At 36.6% G+C, this 21195-nt stretch overlaps 1 protein-coding gene across 6 annotated transcripts in view; it reads left to right on the forward strand.

Annotated features, from left to right (window-relative positions):
- The window catches only part of CHSY3 (chondroitin sulfate synthase 3), a 297300-nt gene extending 288921 nt beyond the window's left edge, over window positions 1-8379 (forward strand). For 2 of the 6 annotated variants that reach the window (XM_063665475.1, XM_063665476.1), the window contains one exon: window positions 877-1105. In XM_063665475.1, coding sequence (XP_063521545.1) covers window positions 877-964 — 88 coding nt within the window. In that variant the 3' untranslated portion in view covers window positions 965-1105. Of the gene's footprint in view, window positions 1-876 lie in introns of all 6 variants that reach the window. The other 4 variants (XM_063665478.1, XM_063665479.1, XM_063665474.1 and 1 more) reach the window with 2 other exon arrangements.
- Window positions 8380-21195: the final 12816 nt, after the last annotated feature.

A 21195-nucleotide genomic window follows, 5' to 3' on the forward strand; every position in this document is an offset into this window, starting at 1 on the left:
GAGTGTAGATCAGTATAGTTTCTGTTTCACCTTATCTTACCAAGAACTTACTCGGTAAAAATAGTATATCAGGATGCTAAATGAAATTTACGACTCCCCTGGCAAATAACCTCTTATTGCCATTCCAAACAACAGGTCATTGGTTTTCCTCCTTAGGGTGAATCCTTATTTTGGAAGACTCATGCTGTATCCATTCTGTCTCTCTCCTTCTCCGTGATCTGTTATGGGGTTATGGACACAGTCAATTGTTGTTTTATGTATAGCTAGAGGTTCATTTGCAATATTTGAGCCTATGAACCCGACATTTATGCTGTCACACATATATAGAAATCAAAAAGTTGATTTCATAGGACTAGAGTGTGGAATGTTGGTTACCAGGGGCTAAGTCACCTGGAGAGAGGGGTTGGGGAGATTTCTGTCGAATGATACCACATTTCACTTAGATAGGAAGAATAAATTCAAGTGATCTATTGAATACACGATGACTATAGTTAATAACAATATATTATATACTTTAAAATGCTAAAAAAAGATGATAAATGTTCTCACCACAATAATAACTATGTGAGGTAACGAATACATCAATTAGCTAGATTTACTCATCCCACTATATGTATATTCATATTCTATATATATATTATATATATACTTCAAAACATGTGGTACATGATAAGTACATGGAATTTCATCTACCAATTACAAATAATAAAACTATTTTAATTTTAAATAATATAAATATTACAAACCATTTTTGTTATGAAATACCGTACCAAAAATTTATTAACATTTTCATTTAGATGCTTTAGTTTATTGCTGGTTTTCTTTTTAAATAAATCTTTTAAAATTAATCCTGATTTTTTTTATTTTACTTTTCAGATGCAACAACTGTTCCATGAAAATTATGAACACAATCGGAAGGGTTACATCCAAGACCTTCACAATAGCAAAATCCATGCAGCCATAACACTTCATCCCAACAAAAGGCCTGCATACCAATACAGGCTGCATAATTACATGCTCAGCCGCAAAATTTCTGAACTTCGCTACCGCACCATCCAGCTCCACAGGGAGAGCGCCCTGATGAGCAAGCTCAGTAACACAGAAGTGAGCAAAGAGGACCAGCAGCTGGGAGTGATACCTTCTTTCAACCACTTCCAGCCTCGGGAGAGAAATGAAGTGATAGAATGGGAGTTCCTGACAGGGAAGCTCCTATACTCAGCAGCTGAGAACCAGCCCCCTCGACAGAGCCTCAGTAGCATTTTAAGAACAGCACTGGATGACACCGTCCTACAGGTGATGGAGATGATCAACGAGAATGCCAAGAGCAGAGGACGGCTCATTGACTTCAAGGAAATTCAGTATGGCTACCGCAGAGTTAACCCCATGCACGGGGTGGAGTACATTTTGGATTTACTCCTTTTATACAAAAGACACAAGGGAAGGAAACTGACTGTGCCAGTAAGACGTCATGCCTATCTTCAGCAGTTGTTCAGCAAGACTTTCTTCAGAGAGACCGAAGAGCTAGATGTCAACAGTCTTGTGGAGAGTATTAACAGTGAAACTCAGTCATTCTCCTTTATATCTAATTCTTTAAAGATATTATCTTCTTTTCAAGGTGCCAAAGAAATGGGAGGGCACAATGAAAAGAAAGTAAACATTCTCGTTCCTCTCATCGGAAGGTATGACATTTTCTTGAGATTCATGGAGAACTTTGAAAACATGTGTCTTATCCCAAAGCAGAATGTAAAGTTAGTCATTATCCTTTTCAGTAGGGATTCTGGCCAAGATTCCAGCAAGCATATTGAGCTGATAAAAGGGTACCAGAACAAGTACCCCAAAGCAGAAATGACTCTAATCCCAATGAAGGGAGAGTTTTCCAGAGGTCTTGGTCTTGAAATGGCTTCTGCCCAGTTTGACAATGACACTTTGCTGCTATTTTGTGATGTTGACTTGATCTTCAGAGAAGACTTTCTCCAACGATGTAGAGACAATACAATTCAGGGACAACAGGTGTACTATCCCATCATCTTTAGCCAGTATGACCCAAAGGTAACAAACGGGGGAAATCCTCCCACTGATGATTACTTTGTATTCTCAAAAAAGACTGGATTTTGGAGAGACTATGGATATGGCATCACCTGTATTTACAAAAGTGATCTTCTAGGTGCAGGTGGATTTGATACCTCAATACAAGGCTGGGGACTAGAAGATGTAGATCTCTACAATAAAGTCATTCTATCTGGCTTAAGGCCATTCAGAAGCCAAGAAGTAGGAGTGGTGCATATTTTCCATCCAGTTCATTGTGATCCTAACTTGGACCCTAAGCAGTATAAGATGTGCTTAGGATCCAAGGCAAGTACTTTTGCCTCAACCATGCAACTGGCTGAACTCTGGCTAGAAAAACATTTGGGTGTCAGGTACAATCGAACTCTCTCCTGACAGTCCAGGCAACACATTTTGCCTTTTTTAAGGGGAGTTTACCTCATTGTTGGTTGTTGTTATTTTTATTTTATTATTGTTATTTTATTATTATTATTGTTATAATTTTATTTTGTTGTCCTGGTCTTAAACTACTCTTGGTTGTCTTCCTAAGGGTGTTTGTTGACCTCAAGCAAGAAGAGTCTGCAGTTCACTGATGTTTCAGATTTCTACTGAAGTCAATATGTTTTATTACTTTTATATATCTTTATTTGAGATTGAGTTAAATCGTGGCAATCAAATGACTTTTGAAACTCATTCATCACAAGAGACAGCTTAGAAGAATGTTCTCTTGGGGCTTAAAGATGCAATATCGACTTTTATTTGGTTTCTCAAATTCAATGTGATACAAATATTTACTGGTGAAAGGTACCACAAAAGTGCTTTATGCTTCCTATGGGGAAGGGACTCTGTAACATAAACTTGAGTTTTGTAATTTATACAAGGACTTAAATATATAGACAATAATTTTCTTCATCTTTAGAATTTTTAAAGTAAATGAACACCTATGATTGTATGTTTATTTTTTAAAAAAAGTTTTAAAAATTGAGGAGTTTTGTTCCACAAGCAACCGGTACTGGCTACCCTGGTCTTATGACAATTATGAGCTCCTCACAACTGTCTGCTATAAATGCGAATGAACTTTATTTTCTCAAGGAAATATGATTTAATTAAATATTCATGTACATTTTAGAAGCTTTATGAAACAATGTCCTTCATTTGCTGGCAAGAAGATTAAAATATGACAGAACCTGTTTATTTAAAATAAAACACAGGTATAGCAGTATTCTTTTTCAAAAACACTGACAAAGTTTTGTTGTTTCCTTTTAGTCACGCCTGATATGTTTCTGTTCATTTTCACCAAAACATGCTTGCTGAGCAGGCTTGAAAAGTTAACAAAGGATTATAGTATGCTGTTTGTATTATTATACTGGAAAATCTAGCCTTCATAAGTGATTAAACTGAGCAATTTCTTTACTCAATAATTTACAATCTGGGAGAAACATCCTTCCTCAATCTCTTCAGCTTTGGGATCAAGCTGACCCAAGAACAGTTCAAAAATTGCCTTTAATATGGGTTTGTAGTTATCTCAAAAGTCACTGGAGAAATTATTAATATGACATCAATTTTATAATTATTAAAATACATCAGGAAATATCTCATTTAGTTTTACATATCATTCTTTCTTTGACCTGGATCAGTGGTGTCCAGTTTCTAGGAAAGCATAATGGGATTAAAGAAGTGTAAGAGAAAATGAACATCTATGCAATGGAGTGTCATTAAGGCATATTGTAAAATCTTATTTTGTAAATAGGTAATAAATTTGCACGGTTCCAAAATCAAACAAAATTTTTAAATGCCTAAAGCTGTTGGCTCCACTCCCCATCCACCCATATCTGTCACCTGACCACACATGACCATTGTTTGGGCTGTGTGAGTGTTTTGTGCATGTCTTTCTAGAGTTTCTGAAGCACACATTTTATTTTTTTAACTCTCTATACACAAAATGCAGTATACTATACATATTGTTCTGCACTTTGATGTTCTGTTTCTACTTAATGAAAAAATAATTTGCATCAAAATTGATTTGAAAGTGATTGTTGTAAATTGTTGCCATTATTTTTAATGGAATGCCATGAGGCCACATATCATTTGCCTTGGTGATGGATTCCTTACATGTTGACAACCTTTTTTACTGAAGACATTTTGGGAGCCTTAACAAATATAATTGCTTAATATTAGGACAAACAGGATGGCAGTGTCCTTGGCTATAACTTGTAATCCTAATAATGTCAAATTCATTAGAAAATAATTAATGGTATTTTTACATGTTAAAATGCTCGTCTTGACAGGGCCAACAATTCATAATTGATCTCTGCTCTAATATTGTCTCTGGCTTTCACAAACCCTCACTCTAATAACTTATTTTCCTGTATTACAAGACTTAGCTCTCTTGCAGGTTTTATTTTGCTGAACAGTAAATATATTAACATTCAGTAAACATAGTCATTTGGGAAGATCTATTACCAAATAATAAGTATTAAGTATTTTGTTAATGAAGAAAGGAAATCAGGGACTGATCTTTAACTCAGACAAATGAAATAAGGAGTTTCACAGAGGTAATAAATGTAAAGGCCTAGTTTAAAACATTCCAAGACTTAGAGAGTTATGAAGCAGCTGCCAGGGGATGAAGTGGCATTCTGTATTATATGATGAAACCATGCTGATGAACCAAGGGAATGCAGAGATCTCATTTGAACTTAATTACACATGTATACACTATACTGTTAGTATACATGCATTTTAAACCTATTATGTGATTTTGCATTCAGCCTTCATATAATCTTCTTCAGGCAATGCAGTACTACCTGACTGAAAATATGGGGAGAATGATGATAGTAAAATTGAGTGTTTTTCTATCCGTGTAGTATCAATTACCTAAAGCCTTTAAGTTTGAAGGGCAACACACTATGAATGCAACCAAAAAAGCACAATATATGCATGTGAAGTAATCCATACATTGTAGTGTTACCTTATTTGGATAGCTGTAGATGTTCTGTTTCAATGTCACCCCAAGAATAATTTCATCAGCATTCAATGTCATCTTACTGATCATCTGCTGTCCACTCAGCACCACACTATGCATTTTATTTTTAAGCTTAATCCTCAGAACGGCTCTCAGAATATCGATATTACTTTCTTCATTAAACAGATATGGAAACTGAAGCCACACATGGTTAAGTAACTTGTCCCAGGTTCACACAGTTGGCATGCTGTAGAGGTAAGATTTAAGCAAAAGCCTGTCTGAATGAAGCGCCTGTTTTTTCACTGTACCCCATGGCTCCTCAGTTGCTGGAGGGATGTAGAAAACAATGGGGGGCAAAGGGCCTCCTGACATCATGCACATGTGAGATCCACTAGTCAGCTTGCTCCTGCTGAATACTCTTTCTGGACAGAGCTAAATTTGCGGATGTTTGCTCAGTTAAAGCCTCTTCAGGATTTAATCTCAAGCGTCTACCATTTTGCTAGGTCCTTCTGTGTACCAGTGTCAGGCAAGGGTAGGGTTTTTCTGTCTACCTGCTCAAACATCACTGAACTTCAGCAAGGAAAAAAACTGTCCAGAATTTCTGATGCCAACAATATCCCTTCTATATCATCTCAGCCCCTGAGTGTAGAAACTGTTCACACTGATGAACATCACCAAATAATTGCTTGACTGTTTCTGTCACTTATAAGCAATGTTGTCAGTGCTGAAATAGTTCTGAATTTAAGAGATGAGCCCATTATGACTAGTTAATAGATACGGAACTAGAGGAAGGAAACACCCAAATGTGTAGACTGATAGTCCAAACAAGAGAATAAATATTCCCTGGAAAGGTAAATTATGAAGTTACTCTGTTTTTAGCATATGAAACCTGGAGACCATCTCTAGACAGCAGCCCCATGGCTGGGCTACTCTCATTTCATTTTCAGAGGAGCCCTGTAGAAAGTTCTGTCTTCTAAGAGTAGGGCTCACCAGATGAGGTTCCCTTCTAATGGTTTCAGATTGCTCAGATGAGAGGCTGTGGGCCTGTCTGCCCTGTTGAACCCTCAGCTAGGACTTCCTTGTCCCGGGGACTATATTCTAAGGTAGGCCTGGATCTAGAAAGAGATTGCTGTCCCTCTTCCTTTCCTCTTCCACCCCAACAGAAAATATGCTTATGCTGGTAAAATATAAATAACCACAAAATATTTGTAGCTCCATATTGACCTTAATGATAAGATTTATATGGGGAAATAAAGATTTCAGCATATTTTACATTATATGGTCAAGCTACCTTTATTTCCCTGCTACCTAAGTCACTGCACCTGTGGCCCTACAAGTTATAGGAAGCTTGTGTGCCTTATCCTAGCAGTATCTCTATCTAAGAGGTGACTACTGGTAATCTGAAGAATGCCCACTTAATCTCTCATTTGTGCTTAATTATTGATGGCACAATCTCTTCAGGAAGTAGCCTGCGATTGTGGATATTACAGTGAATGAGAAAAACGGTGTCCTTATGGACAATAAAAGAATTTGCTATCAGTTCTTAGTGCTGTTGACTTGCCTACCTTCCCCATTCACATTCTTATTAGCATCTTAATTCCTGTCAGACATACAGTGTTGGAGTATTCTGCCTGTGCTGAGGCCAGGAGCCTCCTAGACCTTTGTTTTCAACCAGCGGCAATAGTGGTGCCAGATTGGAGCTTCCAGATATGCCAGTGTGGTTCTGTCTCTGTCTGCCCCACAGCCTCCTTCACATGCTGGCTGTGCTGCCAAGCTTGCCGGGACAGATGGTGGGAATGATGTGAGGAACTGGCAATGACTCATGCTCCCAGGTGGTGATACAGTCAGCATCTGCATCAAGCAACAAACTACCTGGCACTGGCACAAAGTGCCAGGGTATTCTATTGTCGACTTCAATTTGACACCCTGTTGTCCATTTCCCTCTTCCTTTCTGATCTCAAAAGCTGCCAAGGTCTAAGACATATTTGGGATTTCACTCCATGCAGGATTTTATTTCGATCAAATTTAGTCAATATGTATTTTATTCATAGGTTGGTGTCAATGCTGAGATTCTTCAGTTTTATTATCCATTATGCATGGTTATACATTTTTGCTATTCCTTTACCATCCAACCCCCATCTTTATAGGCTTAATTCTGGAGGATTTGGTAAACATCATATTAGAACGATAAAATTGTATATTAAATGGTCCTATGGTAAAAAGACTTCCAACAGAAAAAAAAAAAACACAGTAACAACAACAACAAAGAAACCACAACACTTGCTCATATCTGTAATGTTAACTGATTATTTATTGGAACTTGTTTGGGCACAATACTCTCAAGTGGAAACTCCGAGGCTGTGAAAACATGCATCACCTGGAAGCAAACCTCTCAATACTATTAGGCCTCCTTCCTTGGGGCTGTTTTCCATCTCTTTCTCAGTTCTCCCACAGCCACTATCCCTCAGTGTCCCACAAACACGGTTTCTTATTTTGTCCAAGTGGGGGTAAGTGTGTATACATACCAAATGGAATCTAAGTCCTACAGTTGAATTTCAAATACAGATGTGAATCTACCTCAGTTGTTGCATTTTGATTCTTGCAACAAAGGTTCAAATTGACATTCGTCAAAAATAACTAAGTTAATATAAAAATGAAAAATACCTTCAACTGTAGGGTTTGCCACCACCCCAATACAAAGCTCATATAAAAATGAAAATAAATACCTCCAACCATAGGGTTTGCCACCAGTCCCAATCATTTTTAATATCTAACCTATTAAATGCTCTAACACCACAATGACTCTCAAGCTCTTTTTCCTTTCTCTTCCATACCCACCAAAGTGGATCCAACACCTACTTCTAAAAGAAGTATCTTTAATAGTAAATAAGCAAAATGTTAAAGACATGGTACTAAGAAAATCCATTATTTTCTTCTTTTTAACTTGACTCCTAATTTTCCTACCATTCTAATATGTTGATGACCTACTTTAAAAATTTTTTTCTTTTTTTCCTGCCATTAAGGTCTTCCCTGTCTCTCTAACTTAGAAACTAGATGATACAAACCACATGCTGTTTAGATTACAAATTTTTAGTATGAGTATTGAGAAGTTACTATTATATAATTCATGAGCTTGAAGTACAAAGTTAACATACATTTTTCAATTCTTTTTCTTTAGTCATTTTGGCCTATTTCAAGTGTGCTGGAATATACTTATTCTTTTTAGTTGACTGGAATCCCAGAGGCTTTTCTACAGCCTCTTGAGTTTTTAGACTAGAAACTGAAGGCAGAGAAGTTTGATCCTCTTCAAACGCTTCCATTTCTCAATTAATCTTTTCAACATTATATTAAGGCTTGTGCTATAATGAAAAAAAGGATTGCATGAAAATATTTACTGAAGTAATTATTCATTTATTTAAAGAAAGAGACTTCATGAATAAATATAATGTGTATTTTTAGAAACTATTTTGCCTTTGCAAACTAAATAATTCACAATGGATTATATGTTTATATGTATTTTATAATATATTTCTGATAATTCATTATTATATTGAATGAGGAATATTAAATAATTATGTTTTAGTTATCATTGTTTCCTCAATATCAATAATGTTCATAATTTTATATTCTACATAAGACAAACAGATTTCTTTTAATAAGCCTAAGAGATCAGAAAGGGCATGTGATAAAAATGGAAATAAATTATTATTGCTCATAATCATCATTCTTTTCATTTACACCTGTTTCCACCCAATGTGCAGTCAATTTAGAGAAAGGTCATTTTGTTTTCAAACACTCCTATTTGTTACTTCATACAAGAAGCTACTTTAATAAGGGAGGAGAAAAAGCAAAATGCTTTTATTGTTATTATTTTAGTAGTTACTATTCATTAAGTGCTTACCTATTCTGCACTGTTACTCGGAAAACTTATCTTCTTTGAGCTTCATCAGCTCTAAAGTAGGTATCATTATCCCTATTTTACAGGTGAGCAAAATAAATTTCAGAGATTCATTTTGCTCTCAAAAATGAAAATGCCTGAATTTGTGCTGGGACTCAACCCCGCTCAAATGTGTTTGGTTCATCTGCTGCAGATGGACCCAGAAAGTCCATCGGTGTCCAGAGCACATACTTTCCCCAATACACAGTAAGATAGACGGAATAGAGTATCTAACCCATCTACCTTCAGAGATTCTTTAGGGGGCTCTTTAAGCAAGGCTGGTATGCATTTATATTAGTGTCACGCCATTGATGGGATATTTCTGGCAGCAACATTTTCTTCCTTTCTTCCATATTTCTTTTACTGAGCTAACATACACCAAAGACTTATTTGAGACAAAGTGCAAGTATAACATCTCATTTTGTTCAAACTACTGTCTCAACAGCATCAATCTACAGTAACTAGCTGGATTGTCCATAATGCCACAATTCTTAATTTTGCCACAATAAAACATCCTTAAAAAGACTGTATATTATGAAAATGAGACTCACAGATAGTGGGACATATTTCTACAAGAAAGACTTCAAAACTCCCCAGACTATATACCTTTTGGAATAAAACAACATGCTTATATGTTTTTTAAATGTATAATTCATTGTGCTTACTTTTCACCTATGTATAAATAAGTTGAACAAACCTATCAGTTTATGCTTCTAAGATGTATGATTCATTGTTTCTACTTTAAAGACTCCTATATATTTTCTTGATTTATTAGTTTATTATTTAATGAAGTAACTTTTGACTGAATCATATGGAAAAATGTCAAGTTCATTTTTGAAAAAGCAGATATTATGGGACAATTTATGACAATATTTTGTTAAGAAAAAAAGGTTCTAGGCCAGGAGCAGTGGCTCACGCCTGTAATCCCAGCACTTTGGAAGGCCGAGGCAGGCGGATCACTGGAGCTCAGGAGTTACAGACCAGCCTGGCCAACATGGTGAGATCTGTCTCTACTAAAAACACAAAAATTAGCCGGGCGTGGTGGCATGAGCCTGTAATTTCAGCTACTTGAGAGGCTAAGTCACGAGAACAGCTTGAACCCAGGAGGAAGAGGTTGCAGTGAGCCAAGATCATGCCACTGCACTCCAGCCTGGGTGACAGAGTGAGACTCTGTCTCAAAACAAACAAACAAACAACAACAACAAAAAACTCTATTGTGAGCCAGTTGCAGGTACTATTCTCTGAGCATCCTTTATTCAGACAAGAAATTTGAACTTTACGTTTCTTTACAAAAAAAAAAAAAACTGCATAGAAATTGAAGTCCTTTAAGGAGAATTTCCTAATAAGAAAATTAGTCCCTTACTCCTTCTATGTTTTTATATATTTTTCTGTATTCTCTTTTTTTCTTGACCTTTTTTTGATACTACTGCCTTTATCTTTATGGAGAAACTTGTTCCTACACCAGCAACTCTAACCTGTAGCTCTTTTATTTTCCTTGTTCTATGTAGCTGTCTCTCCTCCACATGGGCAGAACAGCTGAATTCATTTCTCATTCTAATTGGTTTCTTCATAATCTTTAGAAATTGAAGATATTATAATAGCATAATATTTGGCTATACATTTAAAATGTTTTTTCCACGGATATTTCATCAAGTTTCTTTTTTTTTTTTTTTTAAACCAAGTCTCGCTCTGTAGCCTAGGCTGGAGTGCAGTGGCGCAATCTCGGCTCACTGCAAGCTCTGCCTCCCAGGTTCACACCATTCTCCTGCCTCAGCCTCCCGAGTAGCTGGGACTACAGGCTCCTGTCACCACACCTGGCTAATTTTTTTGTATTTTTTTAGTAGAGACGGGGTTTCACCGTGTTAGCCAGGATGGTCTCAATCTCCTGACCTCGTGATCCACCCGCCTTGGCCTCCCAAAGTGCTGGGATTACAGGCGTGAGCCACCACACCTGGCCTCATCAAGTATTTTTTAAACTTTGATTTTTTTAACCGTATCTCAAAATAGATCAAAGGGTCCATATAGAGGCAAATAATATTTAAAAATCAATATAGTTTGAAAAACTGGGAATTGCCTTACAAATCATGGGATTCATTTTGTTTCAAAATAATATTTAAGAATATTTAGTCTCCACTGATTTTTGAAGACTCTACTTGTTATTTGAATTAAGATGTTTTAAAATTCCAAAAAGAAGCAGGATTTGGATCATAGATAGTTTCATGATTGATGCTTCTCTTCTTAAAAATCTCTAAATCTTTCCAAATTTACTTAGTGTAACATCTAATCTCCTTTCCTTGGTGTATAAAACCTGCTGCACGGGACTTGCTCCTGTCTCCTCTCTGTTCTCTTCTCTCTCACTCCACCTGGTTCATTCTGCTCTCTTCATACCAGCCTCTGTTAAGTGTGCCAAGCTGGCTCCCACCTTTGTGCCTCTTCCCAGGTTATTCCCTGAGCTTGGAAAGTTTGTCCTTGAAGTCTTCTCAGTTGATTCATTTTTATAATTCAGGGCTTACCACACATTTTACCTCACCAGAGAGACTTTTCTGAGTGCCCAATCTTTAATAGCTTCCTCTGCCACCTCCTCCAAGTTATTTTCATTTACTTCTCTGTTTATTCTCATCACATAATCGTTACCATTGAAACAGCATCTGGTATATTCTGTTTACAATGAATCTGGAATATTCATTATTTACTTTTAAAATACACGTCTTTGTCCTTCCTTCCTAAAATAATGTGCTTTATAAGAACAGGGACCCTCACTATCTGTCTTGCTCAGTGCTGTGCCCTCAAGTGCTAGAATAGAGCCTTGCTCAGGGATCTCAATGTCAAGAGCATGAACCTGATTGGAGAGGGCATCTCAGACTCAGTTCATTTTTCCTTCTCTCCATTTATGTCTTCTCTACCTCCTACCTCCTTTAATCTCTCTTCTCTCTTAATAAGCCATTTTCATTCATTTCAGCCTTATGGATTTGGAGCTTCATTGCACATTGTGTCATGTATTATTTTACCCTGTTTATTTCTTATACATGCATTAGCAAGTCTTCCATCTTTTGCCATAAGCTGAATATTTGTTAAATACTAGGTAATGCAGGAAAAAGTATCTTCCCCACATATAATAATAACAAAACACAAAAGACCAAGCCCCAAATTAAAAGTATCCTTCAGGATATCAGTAAGGATACTATAACTTATTTCTTTCTTCTCCCTATTCTGCCCAATTATGGCAGATTCTCTTTAAAAGTTTTTTCTTCCAAAATGTGAAAATAAACTGTGTCTCTGGATGTCCTTGTATTGTCATCTAATGTTTCCGTTTAAATCTCTCCTGTGTTTGAAGTGTCAGCACTGTGACAGAAGTTCTGCATTTTTGTGGAATCTGAACAGCTCTGCATCTATCAGTGACCCTTGTGGGCTCAGGGGTCCACTTTGTCAAAGGGTTTAGAGCAGATTCTGATACTAATTGATCTGCGTTAGCAAAACTTATCAGGTACAGAATTCCAATAGGGTCCTTAATACAAAGATAGCAGTTGCCGGTTAATTCACAAAGACATATTCATTGTCCCCATGTTATCATCTTTCCAATATCCAAAGCCTTCTTAGAAGCAAACAGCAAAAAATGGTTGTTTGGTTAAGCACAGGTTTAGAATTAATCAAAATGAATGACTTTAATGCATATTGCCATCAAACTATGTGGCCTGGATAGGCAGAGGAGCCTCTACCAAGATGACTCCAACTAGATGACTGTTTCCCAGCATCAAGGACCTTCTTTACTCACACTTCCATTGCTACAGGAAAATACAGGCTATTCACCCAATGTGTGTTACTATATTCTGGTTTTAGTCATAAATGAAATTTAAATCATAGTGTTATGTGCATGTATCAGTCATGTTCTAGAGTGTATAATATTCTAACCTATTTCATCTACAAAATTTATTAAACTATATTTAGTAAAATATCAACTAGGGCAAATTAAAAACTTGCATTCTATGCAAAAGCAATTATGAAAACCTGCATCTTACCAGTGTGCATCAGCGACTAATGGTCAGGCAAAAAAGACAAAAGAGAATTAAAATGATCACGTCTGCAATGTCTTGATCTCACTCTAGTTACACAGTTGTTTTTTTAAAGTCAACTATTTGAACTTTGTAACTAAATGAGAACTAGTACATAAAGGCAGCATCTTCTAAGTAATCAATTGAAAAGTGACTAGCCACAGCTAGTGACTAAGGGCTATTGATATATTAAATCCATCACACAGGTATATATAAATAAAAGAGAGTTGGGTTATATGAAAGAAAATTGATATGTGACTTTTACCTTGTCATTTGCTAGCCTCTGACCAGCTCTGGCTTCTTCAATGTAAGCATGTGAAGAACTATGAAACAGCCCAGACAACTCTGGTCTCCCAAAAGTTGATGAAATGTGTCTTCTTCTTGCTGCCTTTTTACCCTCCATGTTGACCATTATTCTTCTATTACAACATTCTTTCATGATGGGTATATTAAATATGGTTATAGGTTATGTTTCATCATTACATTAAAATCTATAATGAGATTTGAGGATGATTCTCTCATATCAGAAGCCACACACATGCATACTCTGTCTTAGAACAAGCTACTTCTATGATTTATTCCCATTAAAGTTTACTAAGAACTACCTAATGCAAGACACTGTTCAGGGTTGGGGATGTCAAACTGGCAAAACCTCGTCCACAACAATCTCATCCATTTCATAAAAGTGAGAGAAATAATTTTCTGCTTCACTGGCAGCCACTTGGCCCTTGCTCCCAAATTCTGGTAATGCACAGAATTTGGAGTTTAGCTAAAGTTTTATGCAATTCTATTTATTAAATAAATGCTTAATTTTAATCTTGAGTGATATTTTTAAACAAACAGCACTAACTTTAATAAAATATTTTTATTTGAGGAGCATTAAGAAAAAGGATGAAGACAGAAACCTGATTAACAAACTCAAGGAGCTCCAAACCCCAACACACTTTGCATTCACTACAAGATAGGAGATTTTACCCCATAGACCACTTTCCTAAGTGTTATAATATATCTTTACTAGTCTTGACAGAAAACATGAGGTTTCTGACATAGAAAACAGAATGATTACCTACAAAAAAATCTTATATTGTTTTCCCACACCCCAATCCCCTACAGGGTGATGTGATGAAAGTCAGATGTACCCAGTTTGTGCAAGTGGAGAGAGGTCTGTTCCACAGGAGAGGAATCCCCCGAATTATACATTTCTGAGCTTTCATAGAATGGCTGTCATAGTTGCCCATCCTCCCTTCAGAAGAAAGAGAAATCATATCTTCTAATACAAACAAATTCTCTCTGGGAAGAGAAAGAGAATGTCTCCAGAATCACTACCCTTTGTCATCTAAACAAATGGTTCCAGGGGAGAAAAATCTGAATCTCTCCAGAACGTATCTGAATTTAATATTCAAAGGGTTCTTGCCATTCATTCATGTTTGAACCCAGGTTGCTAGAACTGAGAAAGCTCACATCATGAAGAAATATGAAAATATTTATGAGACTTTTCCTCCTGACAGTCCGCTGTTATCCCTCTTCAGATCACCTTTTAGTAATTGAAGAGTATGTGGTGTGCTAAGGGAGTGTCCAGAGCATGAAACTGCTTTACTGTCCAGGCTTGAAATCAGCCATACTTTCTCTTAGTTCCTGTTCCAAAATGCTTCATTTTCTATTAATCTTTGGTTATCAGAATGAGTATATTTCTCATTTCCTCACAATTCTCTTACCTGTCAATAACTCATAAAATTAGGTTGAAAACTCTTGTTTATATCAATTCAAAAAACTAAAGGAAGAATTATAATAATTATTTCAAAATTAAAAATCAAGTCTGACTCAATGTTTTTGTCTAGAAAATTCTTAGAAACTTTCTCCTGAAAAAAAATAATGCCCACCTGTATATATCAGTTATTCAGTCCCTCCTGTTTCACTTTGCTGTCCATAACCATTCATTGGAATTGTATAGGAAGAAATGTGATATTTTAACGTTAAATATCCATACTTACAAGTTTAAAAATAATAATTTCATCTGAAGTTACAGTGTGGTTATCAAAGGCTTCTTTTCAATTGAAATGGAGTTTTAACATTAGGATTGTATTTGGCTTATCCCTCCAATGAAAGGTTTTCTCCTGACAAAGTGATTAATGTATCCCCTAATGACAAAATCATTTGTCTTTTTTTTTATGAACTTGACATCCTCTCCTCATTATTTCTCAACCAGGTCAAAAAGGCAGAAACAGTTCTGCAGAATTTTTTAGGTGGTTGGAAATGTTGACATTTTATCATTGCTTGAGGGAGAATTAAGAATGGACTTAAGAATATCCATTTTTTGTTGTTACTGTTATTTCTGTGATGGAGAGTTCTATTTTGGTTTCACACTCTCTCAGAGAACTTATTACATGCTGTTATAATAACTTTTATTGCCTTTACAATTTATTATTTTAGTATTTATTTAAATGTCTTACTAATATGTTTCTCTGATCAAAATGCTCAAGTAGAAAGCAAAGTTGATCTTACAAACATATTTCAAGTTTTTGCTAGACTTTCATTTGTTCTGATTAGTTATTGCTGCATAATCTACTACCCCCAAAACTTAATGGCTTAAAACAAACATTTTTTATTGTTCATGATTTTTTGGGTCAGGAATATGGGAAGGGCTCAGCTGATGCCCATGGCATCCTCTGGAATAGCTGAGGCTGGATGATCCACTCCAAGATGGCATCTTCACTCTTGTCTAGAGCATTCATGCTCTTCATCCCCTCTCTCTCTCCACAAGGTGTTGCATCCTTCAGAGCCTCTTCATGTAAGGAGCTTTTCTTAGCTTGGCTGCCCAAGGGTACCTGAGTTTCTTCACTTGACAGCTTAAGTCGCCAAAGCCAAGTGTCCCAAGAGACCAAGGCAGAGTCTGTAAGCCTTCTTATAATCCAGCTTTGGAATTTGAACATATTCTATTCATGAAGCCAGTCATGGAGGAGGGAGAGTTCCATTCTACCTCTCAATAGGAATTATTGCAAAGAAAGTGTGGTCCATACATTCAATATGCCCAGAAAATGGCTTCATCTCTGCCTCTCCAGGAAACTGGGTAGTAAATCAAGAGAAAGAAAGGCTGATTCTCATCACAGCTTGAAACTTTAATCCCAGTATTAGACCCAATTGAAACAAACAAAATGGTGTACTTAGCTGTAAAGAAAAAAGACCAAGAATTGTTAACTTTTTCTCAAGAAGAAAGCAGGTGAGCTCATGGAAAGAAGGTTTAAAGGGCACTTCACAAAACACTTTTTATAAAATTGCCTGTTAATCTCTCACAGAAACAAAAAATTCCTGGCATGCTGCAGATGACATGATATGGTGATGTATCAATCAAGACTTTCAATCAGACAAGTATTAAATCTTCAGGGAACTTAAATCTCAAGTGTTTAATTGCCTGTTTTATCTCTCCAGAAATTTTCAAGAACTCTGAAGAACTTAGCACTTTCACACAAGTAAAACCAGCAGTTTTGTTTATCAGTGGTTCACAAAATAACCTAATAATTTAAAATAAAACCCTCTTTTAAAAAAGAATACATGATTCCTATAATACCTGTGTGTGTAAAATTTTCCTATAACCAAATAAAATTATGAATCCTCCAACAGACAACTTACACACGTTTTTTGTAAATCTAGCAATTTTTATCTTGTCATTGTTTCCTTGTTATCTGTATCACCCTCTTCTCTTCCCTGTTTTTCATCCTTTTTGTTTGTTTTTGATAATTCATAATAGTTCTGATTTATATGCATTTTATTATTTCTGATGCCCAAAGATTTTAATTTTCAAAACAGGATTTTAGAATTTGTTTTCTTTTTCCTTTCCACTGTAGTAAAAATGTTAATGATAATATGTGTTTTTAATATTAAGCTAATCATACTTTATCAAAAAACATTTTTCTTAAGTAATCTTTAATAAATGGATCTAAGTAGTCACTTGTTGCTCTGTAGATAATAAATGAAAATCTGTTTTTATATCTTTATTTGCCAATATTCTTCCCTTAGGCAGATGCTGACTCCCCTGCCCTTCATATATATTGATTTGGAGAATGAATATTTTAAATAATTTTAGCCAGCTGTGTGTTCCCTGATTTTTCCCCACTGTCTTCTGTTAATTCTAGACTCTAAAATAATTATTCATTCTGTAAATGATTTTGGTGTGTCTACTGTGTTTCTCTTATCATTGCACTAATTTCTGGTCAAAGTTGATTAAAATAGGACCATTGCCCTGAAGAAACTTATAGTCTAGCAAAAAAAAGGAAGAACAATGAACTATTACAAAATATGTGAAATACCACAATAGGAAAATGTATTATGGGTTCAGTAGAGTCAGAGCAGATTCTTCTTGGAGACAAAAAGAGCAGGGAACATCTTCTCCAAACAAGGCCAAATAAAGTTCTATTTATTCATAGTAAGGACTTTAGAATTTATTCTATTAAAAAGGGCTAAATAGAGAGCAATAAGGATGTATGCATTTAGAATATTTTTATAATTAATCATTAAAGTCCATGATCTTTATCTTCAATTTTGTAAAAATTTTCCATATAATTTTATAAAATTATCTATGAATGCATATAACTGTAAAAAGTACTCTCCTTTTCTCAAGTCTTTCTATAGAAGATATGTGAATGAGTTTGCCTCCCAAAATACATATTCTTTTCTTTTAAGAATTAATTCCCAGAAATATTTTACTATAAAATAATTATTACTTCTGACCTTTCTTAAAACAGATACATGGGCTATTTTTAACCAATATTGGTAGCTAAAATAAATACGGGTTGGAATAATAATACGAATAACAATAATAAACATTTATTGAGGCCCATTCATTTTCCAGGCATTCTACTAATTACTTTACAGCTATGTTATCATTTTGTTCTACAATAATCCTATAAAGTAGGTATTATTATTTTCTCTATTTTACAATACTGACACAGAAACATGAAGATTAAACTACTGGATCCAGGTCTCACAGCCAGGAGGTGGAGGATCAAGGATTCTAATAAAGGTGCCAGAATTCTAGCATGTTAAAAACATTTAAATAAGAGATCCCGAAATTATGGTACCAGAAGTCAATTAACAGGTATTTTCCTATATTCTGATCATTTCTAAGCACATAATACTTATTATTTTGTTATTAGTTTAAATTTTATGACCTGTTTTTGAATTAGCTATATAATCCTGAAAATCTCCAAACATCTTTTTTTTTTTTGCTCTAATAACCCACGCTAACATGTACCTCCTTTTATTTATTGTGATGTAATTTGCAAACACAAAAATGTACAAATTTTGGTGTGCAGCTTAATGAAATTTTACATGTGCATATACATACATTACCACCACCCAGATCAAGACATGTTCCTTCTCCCCAGTAGTTTCTGTATGCCACTTTCCAGTAAAGAACTATATTAGTCTGTTCTCAGGTGGCTAATAAAGATAGATCTGAGACTGAATAATTTATAAAGGAAAGAGGTTTAATTGTTAAACTCACAGTTCCACATGGCTAGGAGGTCTCAGAATCATGGTGGAAAGTGAATGAGGAACAAAGTCACGTCTTACATTGTGGCAGGCAAGAAAGCTTGTGCAGGGGAACTCCCCAATATAAAACCATCAGATCTCATGAAACTTATTCACTATCACAAGAACAGCATGAGGAATACCCACCCCAATGATTCAATTACCTCCCACCAGGTTCCTCCCACAACACATGGGAATTATGGGAGCTAAAATTCAAGTTGAGATTTGGGTGGGGACACAACCAAACCATATCATTCCATCACTGACAACTCCCAAATCTCATGTCCTCACATTTGAAAACAAATCATGCCTTCCCAACAGTCCCCCCAAAGTCTTAACTCACTTCAGCATTAACTCAAAAGTCCATAGTCCAAAGTCTCATCTGAGACAAGGCAAGTCCCTTCTGCCTATGAGCCTATAAAATCAAAGGCAAGTTAATTACTTCCCAGATACAATGGGGTACAAACGTTGGGTAAATACAGCCATTCCAAATGGGATAAATGGGTCAAGACAAAGGGGGCACAGGACCCATGCAAGTCCAAAATCCAGCAGGGCAGTCAAATCTTAAAGCTCCAAAATGTTCTTTGACTCCATGTCTCGTATTCAGGTCATGCTGCTGATGCAAGAGGTGTGTTCCCATGGTCTTGGGCATCTCTGACCCTGTGGCTTTGCAGGGTATAGCTCCTCTCCTGGCTGCTTTCATGGCCTGGCATTAATTGTCTGTGGCTTTTCCAGGCACATGGTATAAGCTGTCAGTGGATCTACCATTCTGGGGTCTGGAGGATGGTGGCCCGCCTCTCACAGCTCCACTAGGCACTGCCCTAGTGGGGACTCTGTGTTGGAGCTCCAACCCCACATTTCCCTCCTGCATTGCCCTAGCAGAGTTTCTCCATGAGGGCTCCACCCCTGCAGTGTACCACTGCCTGGACATCCAGACATTTCCATACATCCTTTAAAATCTAGAGGGAAATTCTCAAACCTCAATTCTTGACTTCTGTGCACCTGCAGGCCCAACACCATGTGTAAGCCTCCAAGGCTTGAGCTTGCACTCTCTGAAGTCATGGCTCAAGTTGTATGTTGGCCCCTTTTAGCCACAGCTGGAGCATCAGGGATGCAGGGCACCAAGTACCTAGGCTGCACACAGCAGGGGGGCCCTGGGCCCAGCCCATGAAACCATTTTTTCCTCCTTAGCTTCTAGGCCTATGATGGGAGGGGCTGCTGTGAAGACCTCTGAAATGACCTGGAGATATTTTCCCCATTGTATTGCCAATTAACATTTGGCTCCTCGTTACTTATGCAAATTTCTGTAGAAGACTTGAATTTCTCCTCAGAAAATGGGTTTTTCTTTTCCATCACATTGTCAGACTGCAAATTTTCCAACTTTTTATGTTCTGCATCCTTCTAGACATAAGTTCCAATTCCAAACCATATCTTTGTGAATGCATAAGCCTGAATGCTTTTAACAGTAGCCAAGTCACCTTTTCAACACTTTGCTGCTTAGAAATTTCTTACACCAGTTGCCCCAAATCATCTCTCTCAAGTTCAAATTTCCGTAAATCTCTAGGGCAGGGGCAAAATGCCACCAGTCTCTTTGCTAAAACATAACAAGAGTTACCTTTGCTTCAGTTCCCAATAAGTTCCTTGTCTCCAACTGAGGCCACATCAGCCTGGACTTTATTGTCCATATCACTATCAGCATTTTAGTCAAAGCCACTCAACAAGTCCCTAGGAAGTTCCAAACTTTCCCACATCTACCTATCTTCTTCTGAGCCCTCCAAAGTGTTCCAATCTCTGCCTGTTACCCAGTTCCAAAGTCACTTGACATTTTCTGGTATCTTTAGAGCAGTTCCCCAGTACTCCTGGTAAAAATTTACTGTATTAATCTGTTCTCACACTGCTAATAAAGACATACCCAACACTGGGAAATTTATAAAAGAAAGAGGTTTAATTGATTCACAGTTCCACATGTTGAGGAGGCCTCACAATCATGGTGGAAGACTAAAGAGGAGCAAAGTCACATCTTACATAGCAGCAGGCAAGGGAACTTGTGTAGGGGACCTCCCCTTTATAAAACCATCAGTTCTTGCGAAATTGATTATTTTTTTATTTTTTTATTTTAATTAATTCATTATTATTATTATACTTTAGGTTTTAGGGTACATGTGTGCAACGTGCAGGTTAGTTAAATATGTATACATGTGCCATGCTGGTGCGCTGCACCCACTAACTCGTCATCTAGCATTAGGTATATCTCCCAATGCTATCCCTCCCCCCTCCCCCCACCCCACAACAGTCCCCAGAGTGTGATGATCCCCTTCCTGTGTCCATGTGTTCTCATTGTTCAATGCCCACCTATGAGTGAGAATATGTGGTGTTTGGTTTTTTGTTCTTGCGATAGTTTACTGAGAATGATGATTTCCAGTTTCATCCATGTCCCTACAAAGGACGTGAACTCATCATTTTTTATGGCTGCATAGTATTCCATGGTGTATATGTGCCACATTTTCTTAATCCAGTCTATCATTGTTGGACATTTGGTTTGGTTCCAAGTCTTTGATATTGTGAATAATGCCACAATAAACATACATGTGCATGTGTCTTTATAGCAGCATGATTTATAGTCCTTTGGGTATATACCCAGTAATGGGATGGCTGGGTCAAATGGAATTTCTAGTTCT

This window comes from Pongo pygmaeus, chromosome 4, assembly GCF_028885625.2.
Source record: "Pongo pygmaeus isolate AG05252 chromosome 4, NHGRI_mPonPyg2-v2.0_pri, whole genome shotgun sequence".
Taxonomy (NCBI): Eukaryota; Metazoa; Chordata; class Mammalia; order Primates; family Hominidae; genus Pongo; species Pongo pygmaeus.